The 19,208-nt window shown below is 52.6% G+C and overlaps 2 protein-coding genes and 1 long non-coding RNA gene across 4 annotated transcripts; 2 read left to right on the forward strand and 1 right to left on the reverse strand.

Moving 5' to 3' along the window:
• Nucleotides 1-106: 106 nt before the first annotated feature.
• LRCH4 (leucine rich repeats and calponin homology domain containing 4) lies at nucleotides 107-11,851 on the forward strand. 2 transcript variants are annotated; one of them, XM_036766563.1, is made up of 18 exons: nucleotides 107-848; nucleotides 4,956-5,100; nucleotides 5,307-5,433; nucleotides 5,637-5,742; nucleotides 6,277-6,413; nucleotides 6,558-6,673; nucleotides 6,864-6,963; nucleotides 7,312-7,402; nucleotides 7,523-7,596; nucleotides 7,724-7,785; nucleotides 7,963-8,079; nucleotides 8,340-8,399; nucleotides 8,487-8,563; nucleotides 8,685-8,768; nucleotides 8,986-9,083; nucleotides 9,298-9,435; nucleotides 9,530-9,607; nucleotides 9,886-10,535. In XM_036766563.1, the coding sequence occupies exons 1-18, from the start codon at nucleotides 629-631 to the stop codon at nucleotides 10,081-10,083; spliced, it is 2,028 nt and encodes a 675-aa protein (XP_036622458.1). In that variant the 5' UTR covers nucleotides 107-628; the 3' UTR covers nucleotides 10,084-10,535. The 2 variants fall into 2 exon arrangements, with proteins under 2 accessions (XP_036622458.1, XP_036622459.1); XM_036766564.1 differs by lacking the exon at nucleotides 9,886-10,535 and adding an exon at nucleotides 11,150-11,851 and having other exon boundaries at nucleotides 436-848.
• Nucleotides 11,852-11,893: 42 nt separating this feature from the next.
• On the forward strand, nucleotides 11,894-14,983 carry SAP25 (Sin3A associated protein 25). The gene is given in 7 exon segments (XM_036765976.1): nucleotides 11,894-12,567; nucleotides 12,679-12,770; nucleotides 12,899-12,966; nucleotides 13,081-13,231; nucleotides 14,397-14,494; nucleotides 14,603-14,747; nucleotides 14,750-14,983. Coding segments are annotated over 7 exon segments (726 nt in total). The 5' UTR covers nucleotides 11,894-12,442; the 3' UTR covers nucleotides 14,797-14,983.
• A 26-nt stretch (nucleotides 14,984-15,009) lies between these two features.
• Nucleotides 15,010-18,498, reverse strand: LOC118855934. Its single transcript, XR_005010824.1, has 3 exons — nucleotides 18,179-18,498; nucleotides 17,203-17,319; nucleotides 15,010-15,799 (listed from the first exon to the last, which is right to left on the reverse strand). It is a non-coding gene; the product is annotated as an uncharacterized LOC118855934 (long non-coding RNA).
• Between the last annotated feature and the right edge of the window lie 710 nt (nucleotides 18,499-19,208).

The following is a 19,208-nucleotide window of genomic DNA, read 5'->3' on the forward strand; positions in this document are numbered from 1 at the left end:
GGTACCCATAGCTTCCCTCACACCGGTCCTCTCCCAGGTTAGTGGAACCTCAACCTCCGCCCAGCTTAACCCTGGCACCGCCCCCTTCTATTATTACTATTGGCAGGCAAAAACGTTCCTCAGAGCAGAGGCCACGCCCTCAAGGCACGCCTCTAGTTTCCTTCCTGAGAGTCTTCTGATTGGTCTGTTTGGCAGCCTCTCTCCCGTTGCTAGCCTGTGATTGGTTGCTGCGAGAAGAGGGCACGGCCTACTGTGTTCTCGTCGTTTGACGGTCCCTTTTACCTAAGCGCCGGAGTCCTCGCCTCCTCGCCCGACCTGATTAGCTCCGTGTCCAGCTTCGGGCGTTAGGATTGGATGCAGCATCAAGGGGTGTGACGGCCTCGAGCTGCGGCGGTTGGCGAACACTCCTGTCCCTCCTCCCCTCCTCTCTCCCCTCACTCGAAGGGCAGTCATCTTCCCGTAGCCAGAGCTGATTGGCTCGCGCACCCGTCCCGCGACGGCGATTGCTCCGCGAGGTTTCTGACCCCTCTCTCTCCTCCCGGAGAGACTACGGCGGCTCCGAAGACGGAGAGGGGGAGGGTAAGGCCGCTCCCGTCCGTCGGACCGCTGGGGGAACTGCCGGGTGCGGATGGCGGCTGCCATAGTAGCCCCGCCCGTCGTCGGGGGCGAGGAGACTGCGGCAGCAAGCCGGGTTCCGGGATCTACGGGGCTGCCGGGTAGCCGTAGTGCCGAGCGGGCTCTAGAGGAGGCCGTGGCCACCGGCACACTGAACCTGTCGAACCGGCGTCTGAAGCAGTTCCCCAGGGGCACGGCCAGTGGCTACGACCTGTCGGACATCACCCAAGCTGGTAAGTGCGCCCTCGCGCCGGGCCTGGGACTCGAGGGTCTTTATTTGCATAGCCACGCCTCCTACATATGTTTTTCCCTCGAGAGCTTCCGACCGCGCCTTCTCTTTTGCATAGCCACGCCCCTCCGGCCTGGGCCGGGCCGCATCTGAGCTCCCTCCGCATAAACTACCGCCTTCCTTCCGTACCTGGCCGGTCGGCCTTGGCATTCGCTGATCGTTTGCAAAGCTACGCCCCAATTGGCTAAATTCTAGTCGGAACTTTCCTGACCGCGCCTCTTCATTTGCATAACGTGGCGTCCACTCCCCTAGAGCCGGAGGTGCCATCCTCGCCCTTGTACAGATGAGGAACCTGAGCAGCCCCAGAGATCTTCAGTGACTCGAACGTTTTGGGGAATGCCCCCTCATTGCGAAGCTCTGATCCTCCTGACTTGTGACCTCTTTTCTCCTCCCTCCCTCCTTCAGCTCGAGTCTCGCCTTAACCCACCGCCTTCTCCGAGGGCTACCCCTCTAGAACCTGAGCGTTCTCGTTTTCTTACGGCACTCTCCACACACCTCCCCCTTCCCCGCCCCCCTCCTCACCAGCCCAACCAATCCTCGAGCCTTGCATTGAAGTCGCCTTACCTAGGCTTAACTGGTTTATTATTTGAGGCTTCTCCTGCCCTCCACCCGTGGGGTCACTGAGTTCACACCTCGGTTTCTGCTTCCTTCCCTAGAAGGTAGGAAGGTCGTTAAGACGGAAAATCAGATCCTGCAGCAGGGAAAGGAGAAAAGACTGATTGATACTCCCTATTTCTTTCCTGATACCCATTCTTCTTAGTCAAGATTCTACGATTTCAGAACCGGGAGGAACTTTAGAAAGAGATCCTTTTATCCAACCCTGTTATTTTACAAATGAAGAAACAGAGTCAGCGAAGGAAAGTAACTTGCCCATGGTCACACAGGTCTACCACCTTCTTGTAGTAACTACTAGTTACTAACTGGGATTAGAAACCAGGTTTCCTAACTCCTAGTTCAGTATACCTTTCACTACAGTAGCTTGTATGAATTACCTTCTCCCTCACACTAAACGCATGAGGAATGGACCATATAGTGCCTTCTAATCGTTCTATCTGCTGAACCGATGTTAGTTGGGGACATTGTCAGGGGAGCTCAGACTCAGCTGCTTCCTAAGGCATGCTAGGACCTAGAGCGGGACAGCTGTTAGAAAACTGCATTCCTGGAGTCCAACCCTGGCTCAGCCACTCCATCTCTCTCCTGTTTTGGTTTTAGTCTGGGGGATCCTGTACTCACTGAGTTAGAAGTCTCCCTGACACCAAACCCAAGAAGTTTCTTCCTCCCTGAACTAAGCGCTTGTACCTGCCCGCTTCCCAGTTCTGAACTAGAAACAACCATTATGTCTCCCTTTTCTTCAGTTCTTTTAGGTGTTAAGTGGCTAGTAGGCCCCTCTGCTTAAGTTAGCTCAGGGCTGTCTGTGTCTTCCCATCTTCTTCCCCTCCTTCACCCCCACCAGCTCCTACTTCCAGGACATATCTCATTGTGTATCTCCTCAGCCTATATAATAGGCTTTGTTTTTGTTGAATAGTGTCCAGCTCTTCATGACCCCATGGACCCTAGTAGCTATCCGTGGACTTTTCTTGGCCAAGATGCTGGAGTCATTTGTCGTTTTCTTCTCCAGTGGATGCCTTTATCAGACGATTAGAGGTTAAGTGATTTACCCAGAGTCACACAGCTACGAAGGGTCTGAGGCTGGATTTGAACCCAGGTTTTCCTGCTTGAGGCCCAGTGCTCTCTCCAACCAAGCCACCAGCTGTCTCTGTATTTTTTGCCTTGCAAAAGACCAAATGTCACCCATGGGTCTTTGTGTTTTTTGGACAGGAGGCACTGGAGGTGGGGGAGAGAGAAGAGCCACTTAGAATCCACCCCCACTCCTTTTCTTTTTCTTTTCCCCAGTCAGTACCCTCTTCCCATACTCAAACAGCTCTCACTTTCCTTCTCATCTTTTACCTGGGACTTTGGAGTGTTTCTCCATAGTTTCATGGCAGATAGAGAGGGTGGGAAAATCTCAGCTCTCCTTGTACCAATCCGTCTCCTCAAACACACCACCACCTCCTTTCCTTCTGGTAAATCTGCACAGATGAGACTGCTTCTGTTCTGTCCAGGGCTCCTTCACACTCTTGGGAGGGCAGTGTGGGGAAGGGAAGTGACTGGAACACAGGGCTTCTTAAAGGTGGAGAGCATCGCATCATGGGATCATAGATTTAGAATGGGAAGGGACCTTTTAAGTCATCTAGTCTAACTCCCTAATATTATGGAAGCCCAGAGAAGTTAAGGGATGCTGTCCTGCCTCATTTACTACCTTCTTTTAACATTATTCCCCTCAACTCCCCCAATTTCTGCTTCACAGCGAGGTTCTGTGATTTTGCTCCAGGATTAGAGAGGGAATTGAGGCTACTCTGCCCCTCACTGGGAGCCCATGTACCTCTGCCCCTTCCCCCTTCAACTTTCTTCTTTCTCTGCCCAGAGAAGAAAAATAAACTTCACTTTCTCCAGAGATCTCTCTTTAGTGTTTCTCTCTCCCCACAGCCTGATAAAACATCAGAGTTGCCTCTACTTTAATTTATTCTAGCCTTCCTGACTTGAAAGCTAGAATGTCATTTTTCTTCCTTCTTTCAGCTCTTTCTGAACCTGAAGAAATGATCTCTTTTTTCACCTACCCCATCTATCTCAATACTTCCCTCTCCAGACAGGAAAAATACCCTTTATCCCCTCATTCCAGTGGACTCTATTCCCTGGGGCCTAACACAGGGATGAACCTGAGGTAGGGTTTGGGGAATAGTTATAGCAGAAGAGAAGCGCTGGCAGCCCTGCCGTTGACCACATCCTGTCTCTGCCTTGCCCTCCTCTTCCTCTTCCCCGCCAGCCTTCCCCCTCCCCAAGCCTGGGCTCCTTTTCCCTTCCTACTTTGAGGAGTTTTTCCACAACCCCACACCAGCCTGTTCCCACCCCCTGTCCCCACCCCTATGTGGTGGTGAATGAGGGTGGGAGTCCTAGATATTTCAGAAATGTTTTCTCGGATGACAGAACTTATCTATAGGTTGGAGGAATGTAAAACAGAACCTTCTGAGGCTTTTCCCTTTTGCCTGCCCTGTGAAAAATTCAGGCGGCTAGTGGATAGAGTATTTTCCATTTCACTTTGTCATGAGACCAGTTTCTTTGGGAAAAGTTGTCCTTGGTGGCCAGATACCCCCTACCTCAGGAAAGTTCTTCCTCCAGCACTGGAAAATGGGGGTAATCCAGAGAGTCGTCCAGGCCTTCTACTCTAGATCCTGGAGGACCTACCCCTAACTGGTTGACCAGTAGAACAAAAGGAGTCCTGGGTTTCTAGGATTTCCTGGGGAGGGAATCTAGCCCAGGTGGATTGGCGAGCTGCTTAAATTAGGCAGACTTAAGTACTTCTGGGGCTTCCCTTTACTCCTGCCTGGACCACCCCCCAGTTGGGAATTGGGGGGGAAGAGAAATTGTCTCAGTGAAGGCTGAGCTTCACCCAGCAGGGTCAGGTGGAGAGGAAGTGAAACTGGTTATGCAATCTGGCTGAAGGGGGAATGGGGATTGTTGAGGAGCAGCCATGATAGCTTCTCTGGGCAGGCAGCCATCTGGGGCCAGTCTGGAGGGAATTGGTTGAGAGAAAGTTTTTTTTTAAATTATTGGGATTCTCACCTCTAGCTCACTACTGCTTGGAGAAGGGCGTGTCTCTACCTGGTCAGTTGGAGCCTGGACACGGGGAATCTTGGGTTCCCCTGCGATAGGGCAAGGATGGGAAAGAAGAGCGTCATATAGTGAGATGGGGAACCCGTTTCCCTGTCTGAGGCTTTTTCCTTGCTCCCTCTGCCATAACTTCAAGATTTTCTGAGTTTCCCCTGGCTCTCTCATCCTCTTAAGGCAAGAGGGGCCTTCATGGGGCCTAAGTCATGTTAACCTTAAGCAGTTACCCCCTCTTTATAGTAGGAGATGGGGATACCTGTGCCACCTCTGGGTAAGTCAGGAACCCTGTGATATAGAGGACTGGGCTTTCCCATCACTATCCCCTACTCTACCTGATCCCCTCTAGACCTGTCCAGGAACCGGTTCCCTGAGGTGCCAGAGGCAGCATGCCAGCTGGTGTCCCTAGAGGGGCTGAGCCTCTATCACAACTGTCTTCGGTGTCTGAACCCAGCGCTGGGGAACCTCACGGCCCTTACTTACCTCAACCTAAGGTACAGTGCTTATTTGGGGAGATCTCTGCTTTAGAAGCGAAGGGGAGTGGGAATATCTTGCCCCACTCTGAGCCTCGTGTATGAGTGTCAGACCCTGGGATTGAATCCTGAACTCTTAAACCTTACAGAACCTTCTAAGCAGGGAAGCACTCCCTGGGCCATCTAGGTGTGAACTGTGAGCCTACCTTTTTTTCCCCCTACTACAGCCGGAATCAACTGTTGTCGCTGCCTCCTTATATATGCCAGCTGCCCCTTCGTGTGCTCATTGTCAGCAACAACAAGCTGGGAGCCCTCCCTCCTGACATTGGGGCCTTGGGAAGCCTAAGACAGCTTGTGAGAATGGGACAGCCAGGGAAAGGGGAGGTCCTGGGGTTCTTTGGAGGGAAGGTTGAAGAGAAACAATAGATGGGAGCTGGGGTGAAGGTGGGGGAATAGGCGATGATGCCAGAAAATTAAATGGATGGGGTTAGAGGGGCTGATCCAGGGACTCATGGCCTGACCCTGGTCTCAAGCCCCAACTTCCTCCCTAATTTCAGGATGTAAGCAGCAATGAGCTCCAGTCCCTTCCCCTCCAGTTGGGTAACCTCCACTCCTTGAGGGACCTTAATGTTCGGAGGAACCAGCTCAGCACTCTGCCTGATGGTGAGGGAGGTCAGGGCCTGGGTGGGTTAGTAGAATCCTTAGTAATCTTGGGGAAACCTCCCTCCACCCACCACCCATCCCCCTCTCAAATTAACCAGCCATTTAACAAACCAGCTTGTGTGGTCCCTTCTCTCCCAGACTTAGTTGAAGAAGCCAGACTATCAGACAGACAGGAAAGTACAAGACAGTGTGTAAATTAAATGCTAAATTGTGTGGTTCTGATTATAAGTATACTAGGAGATCAGAGAAAGGAGAGACCAGTGTGGGCTGGAAGAGCCAGGGAAAGCTTCATGGAAGAGGTGAAGCTTGAGCTGAGCCTTGAAGGTTGGTAGGATTTGGATAGAGGAGGGCCTTCCAAGTGAGGGTAACGTGATGGTAGGAATGAGCTTGGTGTGGACCAGTAGACAGGAGACCAGCCTGGCAGGAATGGAAGGTATGTGGGGTGGGGGAGCAGTGGGAAACAGGGTTGGATAGTTAGGGTGGAGCCAGCCTTCCATTCCATGGTCCAAACCCAAATCCTTGTTTGCTCTCCAGAGCTGGGAGACCTTCCTCTGGTCCGTTTAGACTTCTCCTGTAACCATGTTTCTCGAATCCCAAGCTCCTTCCGCCGCCTCAGGCACCTCCAGGTCATTCTGTTGGATAGCAACCCCCTTCAGAGCCCTCCTGCACAGGTGAGGTACCCTGGACCTAGAAGGACAGGTGGGCAGGATACAGCCTGGCTGTAGAGCCGTTTTCCAAAGTTGAAGAGGCCAACCCTGAAGATTGCCCCTCATAGCTCATTTTTGCATTCTCCCTCTCTTTCTTCTGACCCCCAGATCTGCCTGAAGGGAAAGCTTCATATCTTCAAGTACCTTTCATCAGAGGCTGGAGAGCGGGGAGTCTCTGGATTTGGGGACCTGCCACCCTCTCACTCATCAAGCTTCAGCCCCTGGTGGGTCATAGGTTATAGAAGGAGCTATGTGGCTAATGAGACCCCTTTTCTAGCTTTGTGTTCAGTGTAGTTTTAGATTGGGGTCTTTCTCAGATAAATGGAGAATTTGGGGATGTGGATGTGGTGGTGGGGGGTGGGCAGTGTTAGAACTATCCAGTTGACATTCGACCATGGCTTCCCCCAACTCTAGCCCTGTAGAAGATTTGTTCCCTGGACGTCGGTATGATGGTGGGCTGGACTCCGGTTTCCACAGTGTTGACAGTGGAAGTAAGAGGTGGTCCGGAAATGAGGTAAGGGCCTCCCCAAGTGGGACATTCCTTTCCCAACCCCTAGGAAAGAAGTTTTTTCTTCCAAGACAAAGAGATTCTCTGCCTCTGCTATCTTCCTATTCCAGAAAAGAGATAGATAGGGCACAGGGACTGGGAGTCAAGGGGCCTTGTTTTTTATTGCATGCCTGGGGCTATCCGCTTCCCATGGAAAGGGTTGAGAGTATTAGCAGGAGGATGAGACTCATAGTTTGACATTTCTACTCTATCCCACCCACACACACACCCTCTCCATTCCTTCCTCTCATCACACACCATCCAATTGTGATGTTGGGGGTTGGTCTCAGAGGCCCTCATTCTCCCTCTTTATAGCTGACAGACGAATTTTCGGAACTATCTTTCCGTATCTCAGAATTGACCCAAGAACCTCGGGGCCCTAGGGAACAGAGGGAAGATCGAACAGGTGAGCAGGGCAGGAGTGGCAGAGAATGGAGAGAAGATGGGCCATTAGTGATTCTGAGATGGGGAAGGTGGGGGCTGGGGATCTAGATGTTCCCTTGACCCTCTCCCTTGGCCTTCTCAGGTGATGGGGACCCTGAACAAATTGACTTCATAGACAGCAGTGTACCTGGGGAGGAGGAGAGAGGTCCTATTGAGGTGAGGGGGCCCCAGCTTTAGTAGATGGGAGGGCTGGGTGGGCCCTTAAGGAAAATGTAACATAACAGAGTGGGGAATGGGCATGGCACATCTCTCAACACAACTATTGTGTACCCTGTTTTACCAGGAGCAGCAGCTGGCAGGGCAGAAGACCCCAGAGATGGAAGTAGAAAGGCTTCCTAGTGCCAGGTATCCCTGCCCCAGTCCCACTATCAGCCCACTGCCCCTGTATCACCCCATCCAGTCACTCCTTACTCTGCCCCACAGGTAACCTTTCTCTTCTCCTTTGACTTTTCTCCTCAGTCCTCTCTCCCTTTGGATCCCGTGGATGGGTACCCCTTTCTTGATTTCACTGTCACCTTTCAGGTTGGAGGAGCCAGCTGGGGAAGAACGTCGTCGGCCAGACACTCTGCAACTATGGCAGGATCGAGAGAGGAGGCAACAGCAGCAGGGAGGCATGTGGGGGCCTCCCAGAAAGGAGAGGTATGAGAAATGGACAGGGGCTCAGACTAGTGCAGAGTAGGGGACATTGGGATGAGATGGGACTTGGTGAGTGGCCACGTTTGGGTGGTGGTGATGGTGGTGGGAGGTGGGGCTAGAGAAAGCTGCCCCTTGGTGTGTGTCTCCCCCACGTGCCATAGGCCCCAGGCTTCGATCTTTCCCACCTTATCCGATTCCTCACTCTATGTGAATATTCTTCCAGTGTGTTTCTTCCATTTTCTGTCCTTTTGGTCTCTTTCCAGTTTCCTGAAACTGGCAAACAAAGGTAGTGGGGGAAGTGCTAGCAGCATAGCCGCCTACAAGTAAGTCTTTTCTTCCTCATCTCTGTTTTCAGCTGTCCCTTCATCCCTTCCCAAAATATCCTCTCCCAATTAATTCTCTCCCCTTAGCAATCCCTCCAAGCGAAGTGGCCCCCAGCCTGGAACCCCTGAACCCACCCCTGACCCTCACCATACAGCCTGTCCAGGTGAGATAGGGCCCTTAAGGGGGAAGGGATCTTCAGGAGAACTGTGGAAAGTGATGGGGTGGAGTACTACTTTAACTTAACATTCCCAGGTTTCATCTTTTCCCTCCCTACATCCCCCTAGCCACAGGCCCTTCTCCCCAGCCACTTGGCTCCAGCCAAAGACCAAACAGTTTCCTGTTCCGTTCGTCTTCTCAGAGCAGCTCGGGTGAGTTGTAGGCCTGTAGAGCATCTTCCTATGCTCCTGTGCCAGTCACTTCCCCTCTACCACCATCTTAGAACATGTGCACTGTATTTTCCTAGACCCCAGTTTCATTTTTCACAGAACCTGATAAAAAGGATTTCAGTTGGAGTGTTGGGGGAACATGTGAGGAAGGAGGAGGGTATGGTTTGGAGAAGGAAAAACAACAGCCCTTTGTCTTTAGCTTCCTCCCCAGGCCCATTTTCATCAGAGCCTATTCTGAGGTCACGGCGGTCCCCCCAAGCAATGGACAGGGAGGAGTTAATGGCTCAACTCCGACAGGTAGGTCTTCCTCTGCCTCTTTACACTCAAAACTCCAAACAGAGAAGAAGTAGGTTTGGATTCTCTTCAGGGACCCAAGAATTCTGCTCCAACCTCGTTTGCAGGTATTAGGTCTCCCCTAACTCCCACTTCATGCAACTCAAGAAACCTGTTCCTTCTCTCATAAGAAGAATGGAAAGGTAGAGCCAGCGATCTAACCCTTACGTTTTCCCAGGTCCTTGAATCTCGCCTACAACAACCCCTTCCCGAGGATTTAGGTGATGCTCTGGCTAATGGTGTTGTCCTCTGTCAGTTAGCCAACCACCTCCGTCCACGCTCTGTGCCCTTCATCCATGTTCCATCACCTGCTGTGGTTAGTATATAGGGGAGGAGAGGGTGGAAGAAAGAGGAAGGGTCTCTAGTCACCTTTTGTGTTTCATCTCCAACTTCCTCGATCCCCATCTCAGCCAAAACTTAGCGCTCTCAAGGCTCGAAAGAATGTGGAGAGTTTCTTAGAGGCCTGTCGAAAGATGGGAGTCCCTCAGGTATGGAGCAGGATGCTTTGGGAGCTTACAGGGTGGGGTGCATGCTGTGGAGGTGGGAGAGAGGTACATGAGGGAAGAGGGCTGGGTATGTTGCATGAAGGAAATGGAATGGGGTCGAGGGCTGACCAGAAGAAAGCATGTCTGTATGGGAGAAAGCGTAGCCTGTGGGTTGTTGCCAATGTAATATCAGCATGTAAGGGAGATTTGGGAGGGGAAGGTTTTGCTGCTGCTGACGTCTGTCTGTCTGTTCTGCTTCCCGCCCTTCTGACCTACCGCAGGCTGACCTGTGCCTGCCCTCCGACCTCCTCCAGGGTACCACACGGGGGCTACGTACCACGATGGAGGCTGTGAAGTGTGGTGGGGGGGAGGGCCCCCTGCCCCTTGGGCTCTCTCCCAGCCTGGGTGGCTTCGCCTTATTCTACGTGGTCCTCATGTTCCTGCTCTATGTCACCTATGCTGGGCTCCTAGGCTCCTAGGACCCTGGAGTCTGAATATCCCCAAACCTCATGTGCCTATTTATGACAATACCCGCCCTCCCCCACAAACGAAATGTTTTCACTGTGGAGACTTAGTTCAGCTACCCTCTTCCTATTCTGTCTGACCAATGATGCCTTCTGCTGTCACAGAGCTGTACTGCTTCCCCTTTCCATATATATACACAATGACTTCAGAAGCCCCACACTGCCCCATCCCCCTCCACCATGGGATCCAGTCCTCATTCCCATAGATCCTCACTGTGGGTCCTCCACCTCTGGCCTTTGATTCTTCAGAGAGGCTTTGGCCCCCTACACCCACATACTGGTACCTCTTCTGCCTCCCCCTCCTCCTGTTAAATTATCTTTATTTTGTAGAGAGATCACTATATTTTTAGGGGATGATAGGGCCCTTGCCCATCTCCCTCTTTGTTTATAAACTGTATAGACCTTGACATTGTCTCTGTGTATTGTTATGTGTATTTTGTATCTGCTCTGTGTCACTTTGATGCCGTCTTCGACTTGCTTCCCTTTTCTAGCCAATAAATAGGAAGTCTCCCAAGCCAAAAGCATTGCCCCACTTCATGGCCCTCTAGCAGTACACTTTGAAGGGCCTCCCTCCAAGTCTGCTTGAGATCTTCTCTGCTTCAGAACCCATTAGCACAGAGTTCTATCCCAATACAGTAATTAACAGTTGATGGGCACTGTGTTAAGCATTGACCTGTCTCATCCCTTCAAGGCTTCTCTCCCATCGCTCCAGTCTGTGTGCAGCGTCTGTATGCAGGGCTGGATACAGGCAATAGTGTTGGCCAAGAACAGAAAGGGAGAGTGGAAGTAGCCAGGGTCAGGGGCCTAGTTTTCACTTTGAGGATGCCTTTTTGTCTCCCTGCCATTCAACCTGTGTCCTTTATTTAGTGACTTAGGAGGAAGTGGGCTATCAAGGCTGAGGGGGCGGGGGGGCAGGCCAGGCTGGGGTCTCTTACTTGCCTCTCCAGGAATGGGTGGGCTAAATAAGTTAGTTCATGAAAACTAACTTAGAATCCTTCCTCATTTCCCCCCTCCCCCCCAGGAGTCCCTGTGCCAGCCCCACCACATCTTAGAAGAGGAGGGGACCCCTGAAAAGGGTCTCCCCAACATCGCCACTGCTGTCCACGCCTTGCTGGAGCAGGCAGGGTCCCATGGGCATCATTAGGAGAGGGGAAGGGGGGAATCGGACAAGACATCCAGGAACCCAGTGACCCTTCTCCCTGCACCAGCAAATATGGATATCTTTAGGTTACTGCCGCCCACAAATCAGATGGACATGAGATGGGGCAAAGGGACGCTTCCTCAGCTCTCTTTCCTGCCCCGGACTCTTAGGTGGGTGGGAAGACCTCAGCCCTGGCCTCATGCCACTCAGGTACTGTTTCCAGACTGTTCCTGATGTAGGGGGCTGTAATTCCTACTCAAATGCGGTGGCTCCCACCGTACATGGCTAAACGGGGTTCCGGAGGGAGGGGCAAGATGGAGCAAGAAAGTATCTGGACTGAATCCCCCTAGACACTGGAAGTTGTGTCAGGTCCTCCAATAAAGAACAGCCAGGAGCCTCCTGGGCTGACTCAAAGTCAGGCTGTCGGGTGAATGAATGCCGGCAAGACTTTTTTTTCAAATGACTGGGGGGCTCAGGGAAATTCTGAGTCTTCTAGAGAATCTTCGTCCGACCATCTCTAATTCCATAGCTCTTCTCCGTCCATTTCCCCAGTTCTTATCTCTGCCCCGCTTCTCTTTTTCTCCACCCCCCCCACCCCCCCCGCGTTGCCCCACCTCCCATCGGTGACACGTGACTATTCCCTCGGGGGGTTCCCAGGTGGTAAAAGGGCCAGCCTCTTGGTCCTGGCCTCCGGCCATCCGCTCTTCTTTCCCTCTTTGCGGCTCTTCGGGTTCTAACCTTTTTCCGAGTCCTCGGGGGCACCCGGTCCCCTTGCGGGGTTAGCCCTTCCTCAGCACTTCTCGGTTTGTGGGGGAACGAGGGACCTCGGGACCCGCTCCGCACCCTCACCCCCTTCCTTTCCCAGGTAAGATTTGTTGGGTCTTTGAGCTATTCCCTGCCGGGGCCTGGGAGATCTACCTGGTGGGACTCAAGACCACCCAGGGAGGGAAAGGGATTTTTCCCCCAAGACTCCAGTCAAGTTTGGCAGAGGAAGCAGAAGCAGAGTCTCTGGTCTGAGAGAAACTGTGGGAACAGAGTGCCCAGAAAGCTGGAGGAAAGGACGAAGGTTGGGGGAGACCATATACCCAGGTGGAGGAAAAATTAGGAAGGCAGGACTCCTGAGTGTCTAAAGGGTGAAGAGGAGGTAGTCTTGTATGCTTCTCCCGACCTAGCATGATCCCCTGCCTTCCCCGTGGGGGAGGAGAGGAAGATCTGGATAAAGACCCTTGCGACCAAGAAGAGGACTTCGGCTCTGGAGAAGAGAGTCTGGATGACATAGGGATCCCTCCACCATACAGGTCAGCATAGGTTGGGGGAAAAGTTCCAGGACATTGGGGATCAGGCTTAGGGGGATAAATGGGAGATGAGAGGGTCTAGAAGAACAGCTTAATATTCCTCTTGACCTTCAGCCCCCCGCCTGGGCCCTCTCTGGTCGCTCAGCTCCATAGGGACCAGATTTCGGCACCAAATGCTATTGGTCAGCAGCTTCTAGGGGATCAGAGTAAGTGAGCCAACATTTTCCATCCCACTTGGATTTTGACCTCCAGTGGAAACCCCCTTTTTTCCTTCCTCTGCCCTCTTCCATTCTGGTTTTTGCCCTATTCTCATTTCAGTTTCCATTTTTCCTAGCCCCAGTTCTCACCCAGAACCTCAAAGTGGGGAGCCAGCCAGCACCCTGGGAGCCCGGCTATGAAAGGGTGACGGGGTGGGAGGGGGCTGGGGTATAAGGGTGGGGTGGAATTTGTGGAGTGATTGTGGGAGGGACAATGTTGAATTTTGTGGTGGAAGTAAAAATCCTTTCCCAACCTCAGGCAGGGAATTCTGGATCTGGTAACTCAATCTCCTTCAGAACCATTTGGCATCCATCCTTCTGTGCCTTGTTTGATGCCCAGGGCCATGACATCCAATCCCCAGCTCCACCTGAAGTAGAGGGGAATAGAGAGAGCTCCCAGAGTGATAAAGGTAACTGAACTTCCCTAGGTAAGTTACAAACCCATGGAGATCCAAGACACTTTGATGGACTGAAGAACCCAGTGTCTTGAAAGTCTCTTCTTGGGAACCCCCTTATGTTATTTCCCCCTTCAATTCAACTCAAGCATTTAGCACCTACTATTCAATAAACTCTGGGGCCCAAAGAAAGAACCACTGGGGATCAGGGAAGGCTTTTTTCTATAGGAGGTGGCCACTTGAGCTGACCCCAAAGGAAACTAGGGATTCCAAAAGGCAGAGGTAAGGAGTAGGAGGCTACCAAGGCATTCGGGATTGTGGACAAACAAAGGAATGGAATGGAAGGACTGGAGAATAGTCAGTCCAGAAAGGTTGGAGCTAGATTGTTTTGTGAAGGCCTTTAAATTCCAAAAGGAGTCTATTTATCCTAGGGGAACAACTGAAGTTTCTTCAGTAGGTTTCTTTAGACCTGTGCTTTAGGGATATTAATTTGGTAGCACTTTGTTGTGCTTTATAAATAAAACAACTATATAAATGCTAGCTAGCTACTAAGAAAAATTAAGAAGTCTCCACAGAGCTGAGCCTTCAGGGGAAGTATTTTGATGGTAGGGTAAGGGTAAAGGGTGTTACAGGCATGGGGCACAGCTTGTGCAAGTACATGAAGTCAGAGGTATTATAATCTAGCTCTGGTTACTGCTGTTCAGTTTGCCCAGAGCATGCTAAGGGGAATAATGGTAGTTAAAGCTAGAAAGGAAGGGCCTAGGCCAGACTCGGGAGGGCCTTAAATGTGAGGCGGAGGAATTCCTCTCTTAGCCTAGAGGCAGTTAGGGAAGGCTTTTGCGGGTCTCAGTGAACTATGCTTTAGGATTCTTGGGTAGTTGTTTGTAGAGGGGTGAGGCTGCTTGGGACAATTAAACCATCACAATTGTCTCTTTGAGAGTTGTGGAGGGCCTGAATTAAGATTGTGGCTGTGTGATTGGACAGAAAGGGTCCAACTGAGAGAGGTTTAGTTAGAAGCTGTGGAATTTACCCACTGATTGGATCTGGGTGAGCGAAAGAGGAATCAAGGGTGAATTCAAGGTCAGGAAAGGGGAATCACACCCCACCCATTGGTGTAGCTGGGAGGGAAGTTCTTTGTGACACTTTGTGACACTATAGCCATGTTAATCATCATCCTAAGGTTATCCAGCTCTCTGCTCAGAAGATTTCTTCTTCTCTGACCCTCTCTTGCCTTCCATTACTCGGATCCCCCTTGGCCTGTCCCAACCTCCCCAGCAGGTGAGAAGTCCTCCCCTTCCATCCAAATCCCTAGGGAGACTTGAATGAGGCTCAAGACCTTCTAGCTTTCAAGGCTTCTCCATGCTAACCCAATTATTGCTTCTTCAGATTCTAAGGAGATCTAGGCAGCTTCTTGGCCCACCCCCCATAATGTCAGTCTGGACACAGCCAACCCCAGCTCCCATCTTGACTTGGCAGTGTGGTCCAGAGATAACAGCTGTTACCAGCCTACTTGAGATGAGCCGAGGAGAAACCAGTCTACCCCCACCCCAGAGCCCTCCCTAGCCCCACCCACTCCGTAGCCCACCAAGCCAAAGGTGGATTCTATCATCTCATCCCCATCCTGTCCCTCCCTGCAATACTCCTTGAGAGCTGAGGAAAGCCTCCTCCCTCACCTCCTGTTGCCGTATTACTGTATTGGGAATGAATAACGTCCCTCTTCCCCTCCCACCTTTTGCTGTATTTGGTGTGTTGCTGTGGGGCGCAATAAAGAGGGTAATGTGTACTCAACTGTCTCCCAATCAAAATGATTTATTATTATCGTTCCAGAGTCATTATGTTAGCTAGGTGTTGAGGATACAAATACAAAGAATACAGATCCCACTCAAAGCAGTTTGTGGCCTCCAGGCCACAGGTTCCCCACCCCGGTAAACTATTTGTGACAAGCCACGAAGACCAGTAGTTCCAATATGATTGTCTGGGGGTGATAAAGCACCCAGTTTTTTTCCCTTTTACTCCATCACAGTGTTCTTCTGGTGTCAGTCATCAACCACCTCAGCCCTGTCTAGGGGAAGATGGCATATGGGGAAATGGCTGTAGAATGCAGGTGGCAGGACAGACTGGAACCAGTTCCATTAGTGCAGTCTGAGATAAAAGGTAGGTTCTGTCATATGCCTGGGGTTACTGCCCAGGGCAGACTCTCGATGAGGGCCCTGTGTGTTTACTCAGGGGCCCCCATTGGAACAGAGATAAAGGGAAAAGGAAATTTGGCCTCTCAAATTACAGGTTAAATGGGACTGCTTCCAGAGTTACAGGGTGCCTTCCTCTGTGGGCCTCTCTAGCTGTCAAGGGAGAAAGTTTCTTTAAGATTCCTCCCTGGCTCATGGAAATTTGGCTAGGAATTGAGTAGAGGGACTGATCTATCGATAAGAGATAGGAGATAGCACTGGGACATTTGACTTTACCCAAGTAATTGCAGGTCTGAGTGTGGGAAGAGCACTGCAGGAATCTGAAATAGCAATTTGGAGTGGGTTGGGAATGAGGAAGCACCTCTGGAGAGTTGCCTGTATTCTTGTTGTCAAGACTCTAGAGAAAAAAAGAAAAAAAGGAGACTCTTAAGAAGATATCTATATATGTGGGCAGCATTTTTTTAATGCCAACTTTCAATATGAAATTACTGGATTTTGAGTGTGCGTTTTCTGAGCCTTTCTCCCTTTACAATAGCTGAAAATGAGACAAGCAGAGCCAGGCAGGTACTGAGGGTGACTCAGTGACTTTACTGGGAAAGGTAGTAGCCTGAAGGGAGGACTACCTGGGGGGAAAGCTAAATCTCTTTAGTTCCTGGATCAGTTGTATTGGGCACCACAAAGACTGGGCCACTACTTTACACAGACTCTCCTTCCCCTCAACTTCAATTAAATCCTATCCCAGCCCAACGGCTGGGAAGAAGACAGTTGATTCATGCTACATTCATCACCAGGTTATGAAGGGCTGACAAGGGCACCCTGGCCTGCACACTCAGCCTTTTCTGGGCCTCCCTGAAGTTAATTTTGTGCCTAGTTATGGGGTACGCCCCCACAGGCAGGGACCAGAAGATGAACCTGGGTCTGGCTGCTCCACCCTTCTTCCTGCCCCAGATCCAGGTTGAGGCTGCTTTCCTGGTTGGTAATGGGAGTCTTCTCTGCCCAGCCAGCTCCCATGGCTAAGTAGTCTGGACCTTCAGTACCTACCTAGGTTTTCCCCTACCAGCTTCAGAGCCCAGGAGTTTGTCACTTCACTGGCATCCCAGTGACCACAGCTGTCATTGTACTCCACTGGAGTGCCAGGGGGAGGCAGCTCTCTTACATTGGCCGGAATAGCCCGGCAGGGAGCTGGAGTTCCAACGCAATTCTGGGAGGGTCTGATCCCCACTCCCTGGGTTCCTGACTACAGGATACGGCATTAGGAAGTGATCTGGCCCTGGAGGGCAATTCCATCACCATGGCCCCTTTTGCCTCCGGAAGACATTAGTTCCCTGAGGCCTCGGGCACTAATTAGTCCCCTGACCACTTGGCTCCAGCCGCACCTCTGTCCTGAGGGCATTGTTCCTGGGGTGACCTTCCTTTTGAGCCATTCCCTAGGACCTCGGGGCTCATCCGATGTAATCAGGGCCCTGTTGAACTAGAGCAACGGTAGTTGTCGGAGACTTCAGGACAGACCAGTGCTGTGATTACACGGTCACCAAAGGAGCCACTCCCTGTTCTATCCCGGTCCCACCAAGCCCAGGCCGCTTTAGAGCATCTAGCACAATCTTGCGGATGCTACGGGCCACAAGCCTGTTGGGTGCCTGCAGCCCCACAGCAACTCGGGCTGTGGGAGCCGATGTGACCAGCACCCTGTGGCCGCAATGCTGAAAGCTGAGCAAGGGCAGCCAGAGGGCAGGGTGCGGCAGGGGAGGTACCAGATTCCCAGACCTCTCTCTGGCTTCCCTCCGCCTGAGCACCCCGTACCTCTGGTAAGGCGGTAACAATCTCAGCCCAGGCTGTGAGTCTGCAGCTCGAGTTCTTTGGGCCGAAGGGTCACTGGGTCACACTTGGCACATAGCAGGGTCTCAAGAGTCTTCCAACCTAGAGGGAACGAAGGCGATGAGGAATCAGAGCAAACACCGAAGACACGTGTAAAGAGACCCGCGGGGAGTGAGTGCTCAGAGGGAGGGAAAGAGGAATCCAGATAAACGGAACCCATCATAAAGCGAAAACCATTTCCCAGCAACCTCCACAGATCTAGACTTCCCCTTGGTGAATATCGCTGTGCCAGGTGGGGTGCTCGGCTTCGCTGGCAGCCACCACGCCCAGACCGCTGCAGTGTGTGGAGAGTAGGATAAGGTGCCAGGCACTCCTGGGGCACTCTAGCACGGAGCCCGAAGAAGCGGAGCCGCTGCGACTTTTGCTTCCGCAGGTGGCCGCAGGGCTGGCTGCACAGCGTGACCGGGCTAGGGCCGCGGCTGGGTCTGCGAGTCAGTGGAAGGCCGGGATGCCCGAGTCACCAGCCCTAGTACCACATGCCCCCAGCTCCATATTCTGGTCCCAGGGGTCAAAGGATTGACCTAGGCTCGGAGGCAACTAGTGGGAGGGAGGGCGAGGGAGTTAAGTGGGGGCGAGTATTGTATGAAGTTTGCATGCACTCTGCCAGGTGGGGCAGATCCCCTGCCTGTTTGGACCCCTCTGTCTCCCCGGGACGGATTGACAGCTCTGGCCTGAGTCTGCTGCCGTCTCCTGGCCCCGACTCCAGGCTTGGGGTGGGCGGAGGGAGAGTGGCACAGAGGCACCTGGTTCCCTAGGTCGGCGCTGTCTGCCTTTCCTGTGGGAGCCCCGGGGCACTGCTACCGAGGCATCCCCCAGAGTCCAAAGTACCAAAGAGAAAACAAGGCTGGGGATGGGCTGTGAGACCGGATGCTAGGGATTTGTCCAGTGGGGGAGAACTGACCGGAAACGGGATCGGCCGCAGGGCAGCGCTCCAGAGAATTGCGAAAAGTGCTAACTGGGAGGGCAGAATCTCGGGAATGCGAAGGGAGGGATTGTGTCCACCGGGATCTAGCTTGAGGGGCGGTGTTTTCGGCCGTTGGCCAATCAGAACTTCTTCGGACAAGTCGGCCAAGCTCTGACCAGTAGGCGTTTGCCGCCGGTATCTCTTTGCCCCGCCCGCGTCTACGTGCCTCTCTCTCCCCGTATAGATCCGATGGCGGAGCGGTGACTCGACCTCCGCTCCAAGATGCCCCACCCTACCCCACCCCTGCCCCAGCTCCCAGCTCCGCCGAGTTCCCCATCCCAGGGCGCAGGCGCCCTCCCCGCCCCTCCCGAAGTAACTGGAGGCTGAGGTTGAGGCGTGTTCAGGTGTATTAGTTGCTTGTAGTTGGGTGGGGGAGAGTTTAGCGTAGCTTTTATTTCTGAAGGTGGGCGAGGTCCTGCAGCGGCCCCCAGCTGTAGGCCAGGCCCACCAGGACCCCTGCCAAGTGTTCGCTGAAGGAGACCCTGTGGAGGAAAAAGAGGCTCTGGGTACCGGCTTCTCGGTGCCTCTGCCTCGCGTCTGGTCTGGCGCGGGAGCCCAATGGGCCCCCGGCTTTTTTTCGTTAGCGCAGTGGATGTTAATCGAACCACGGCCCTTTTCCTAAGAGCAGTTGGGAGGAGGGAGTTATCTGAGGTCACTGGGCTCCTGAAGAGCGGGGCTCCTGGTGAAGGGGCGGGTCAGCAGTCAGCAGGTGGTGCCGAAACTCAAGCCCGGGATCGGGCAGTGTGCTTTGTGGCCCCAGCTGCACCCTGTATTAGCTGTGATCATCAGGTCACCTCTCGAATACATATGGATCCCCGGTGCAAGGGCCACACTCACTTGGGGGCGAAGTAGCTGGCCACCAGAGATTCTGCCAGGCACAGCAATAGGTCCCCCGCGAGGGAGTCCTCGGAGCTGGACATCACCTGCATGGCAAACAGGACACCTTGGGGGTGGAAGGGAAGGACTC

The sequence above is a fragment of the Trichosurus vulpecula genome, chromosome 7, assembly GCF_011100635.1.
Source record: "Trichosurus vulpecula isolate mTriVul1 chromosome 7, mTriVul1.pri, whole genome shotgun sequence".
In the NCBI taxonomy this organism is placed as follows: Eukaryota; Metazoa; Chordata; class Mammalia; order Diprotodontia; family Phalangeridae; genus Trichosurus; species Trichosurus vulpecula.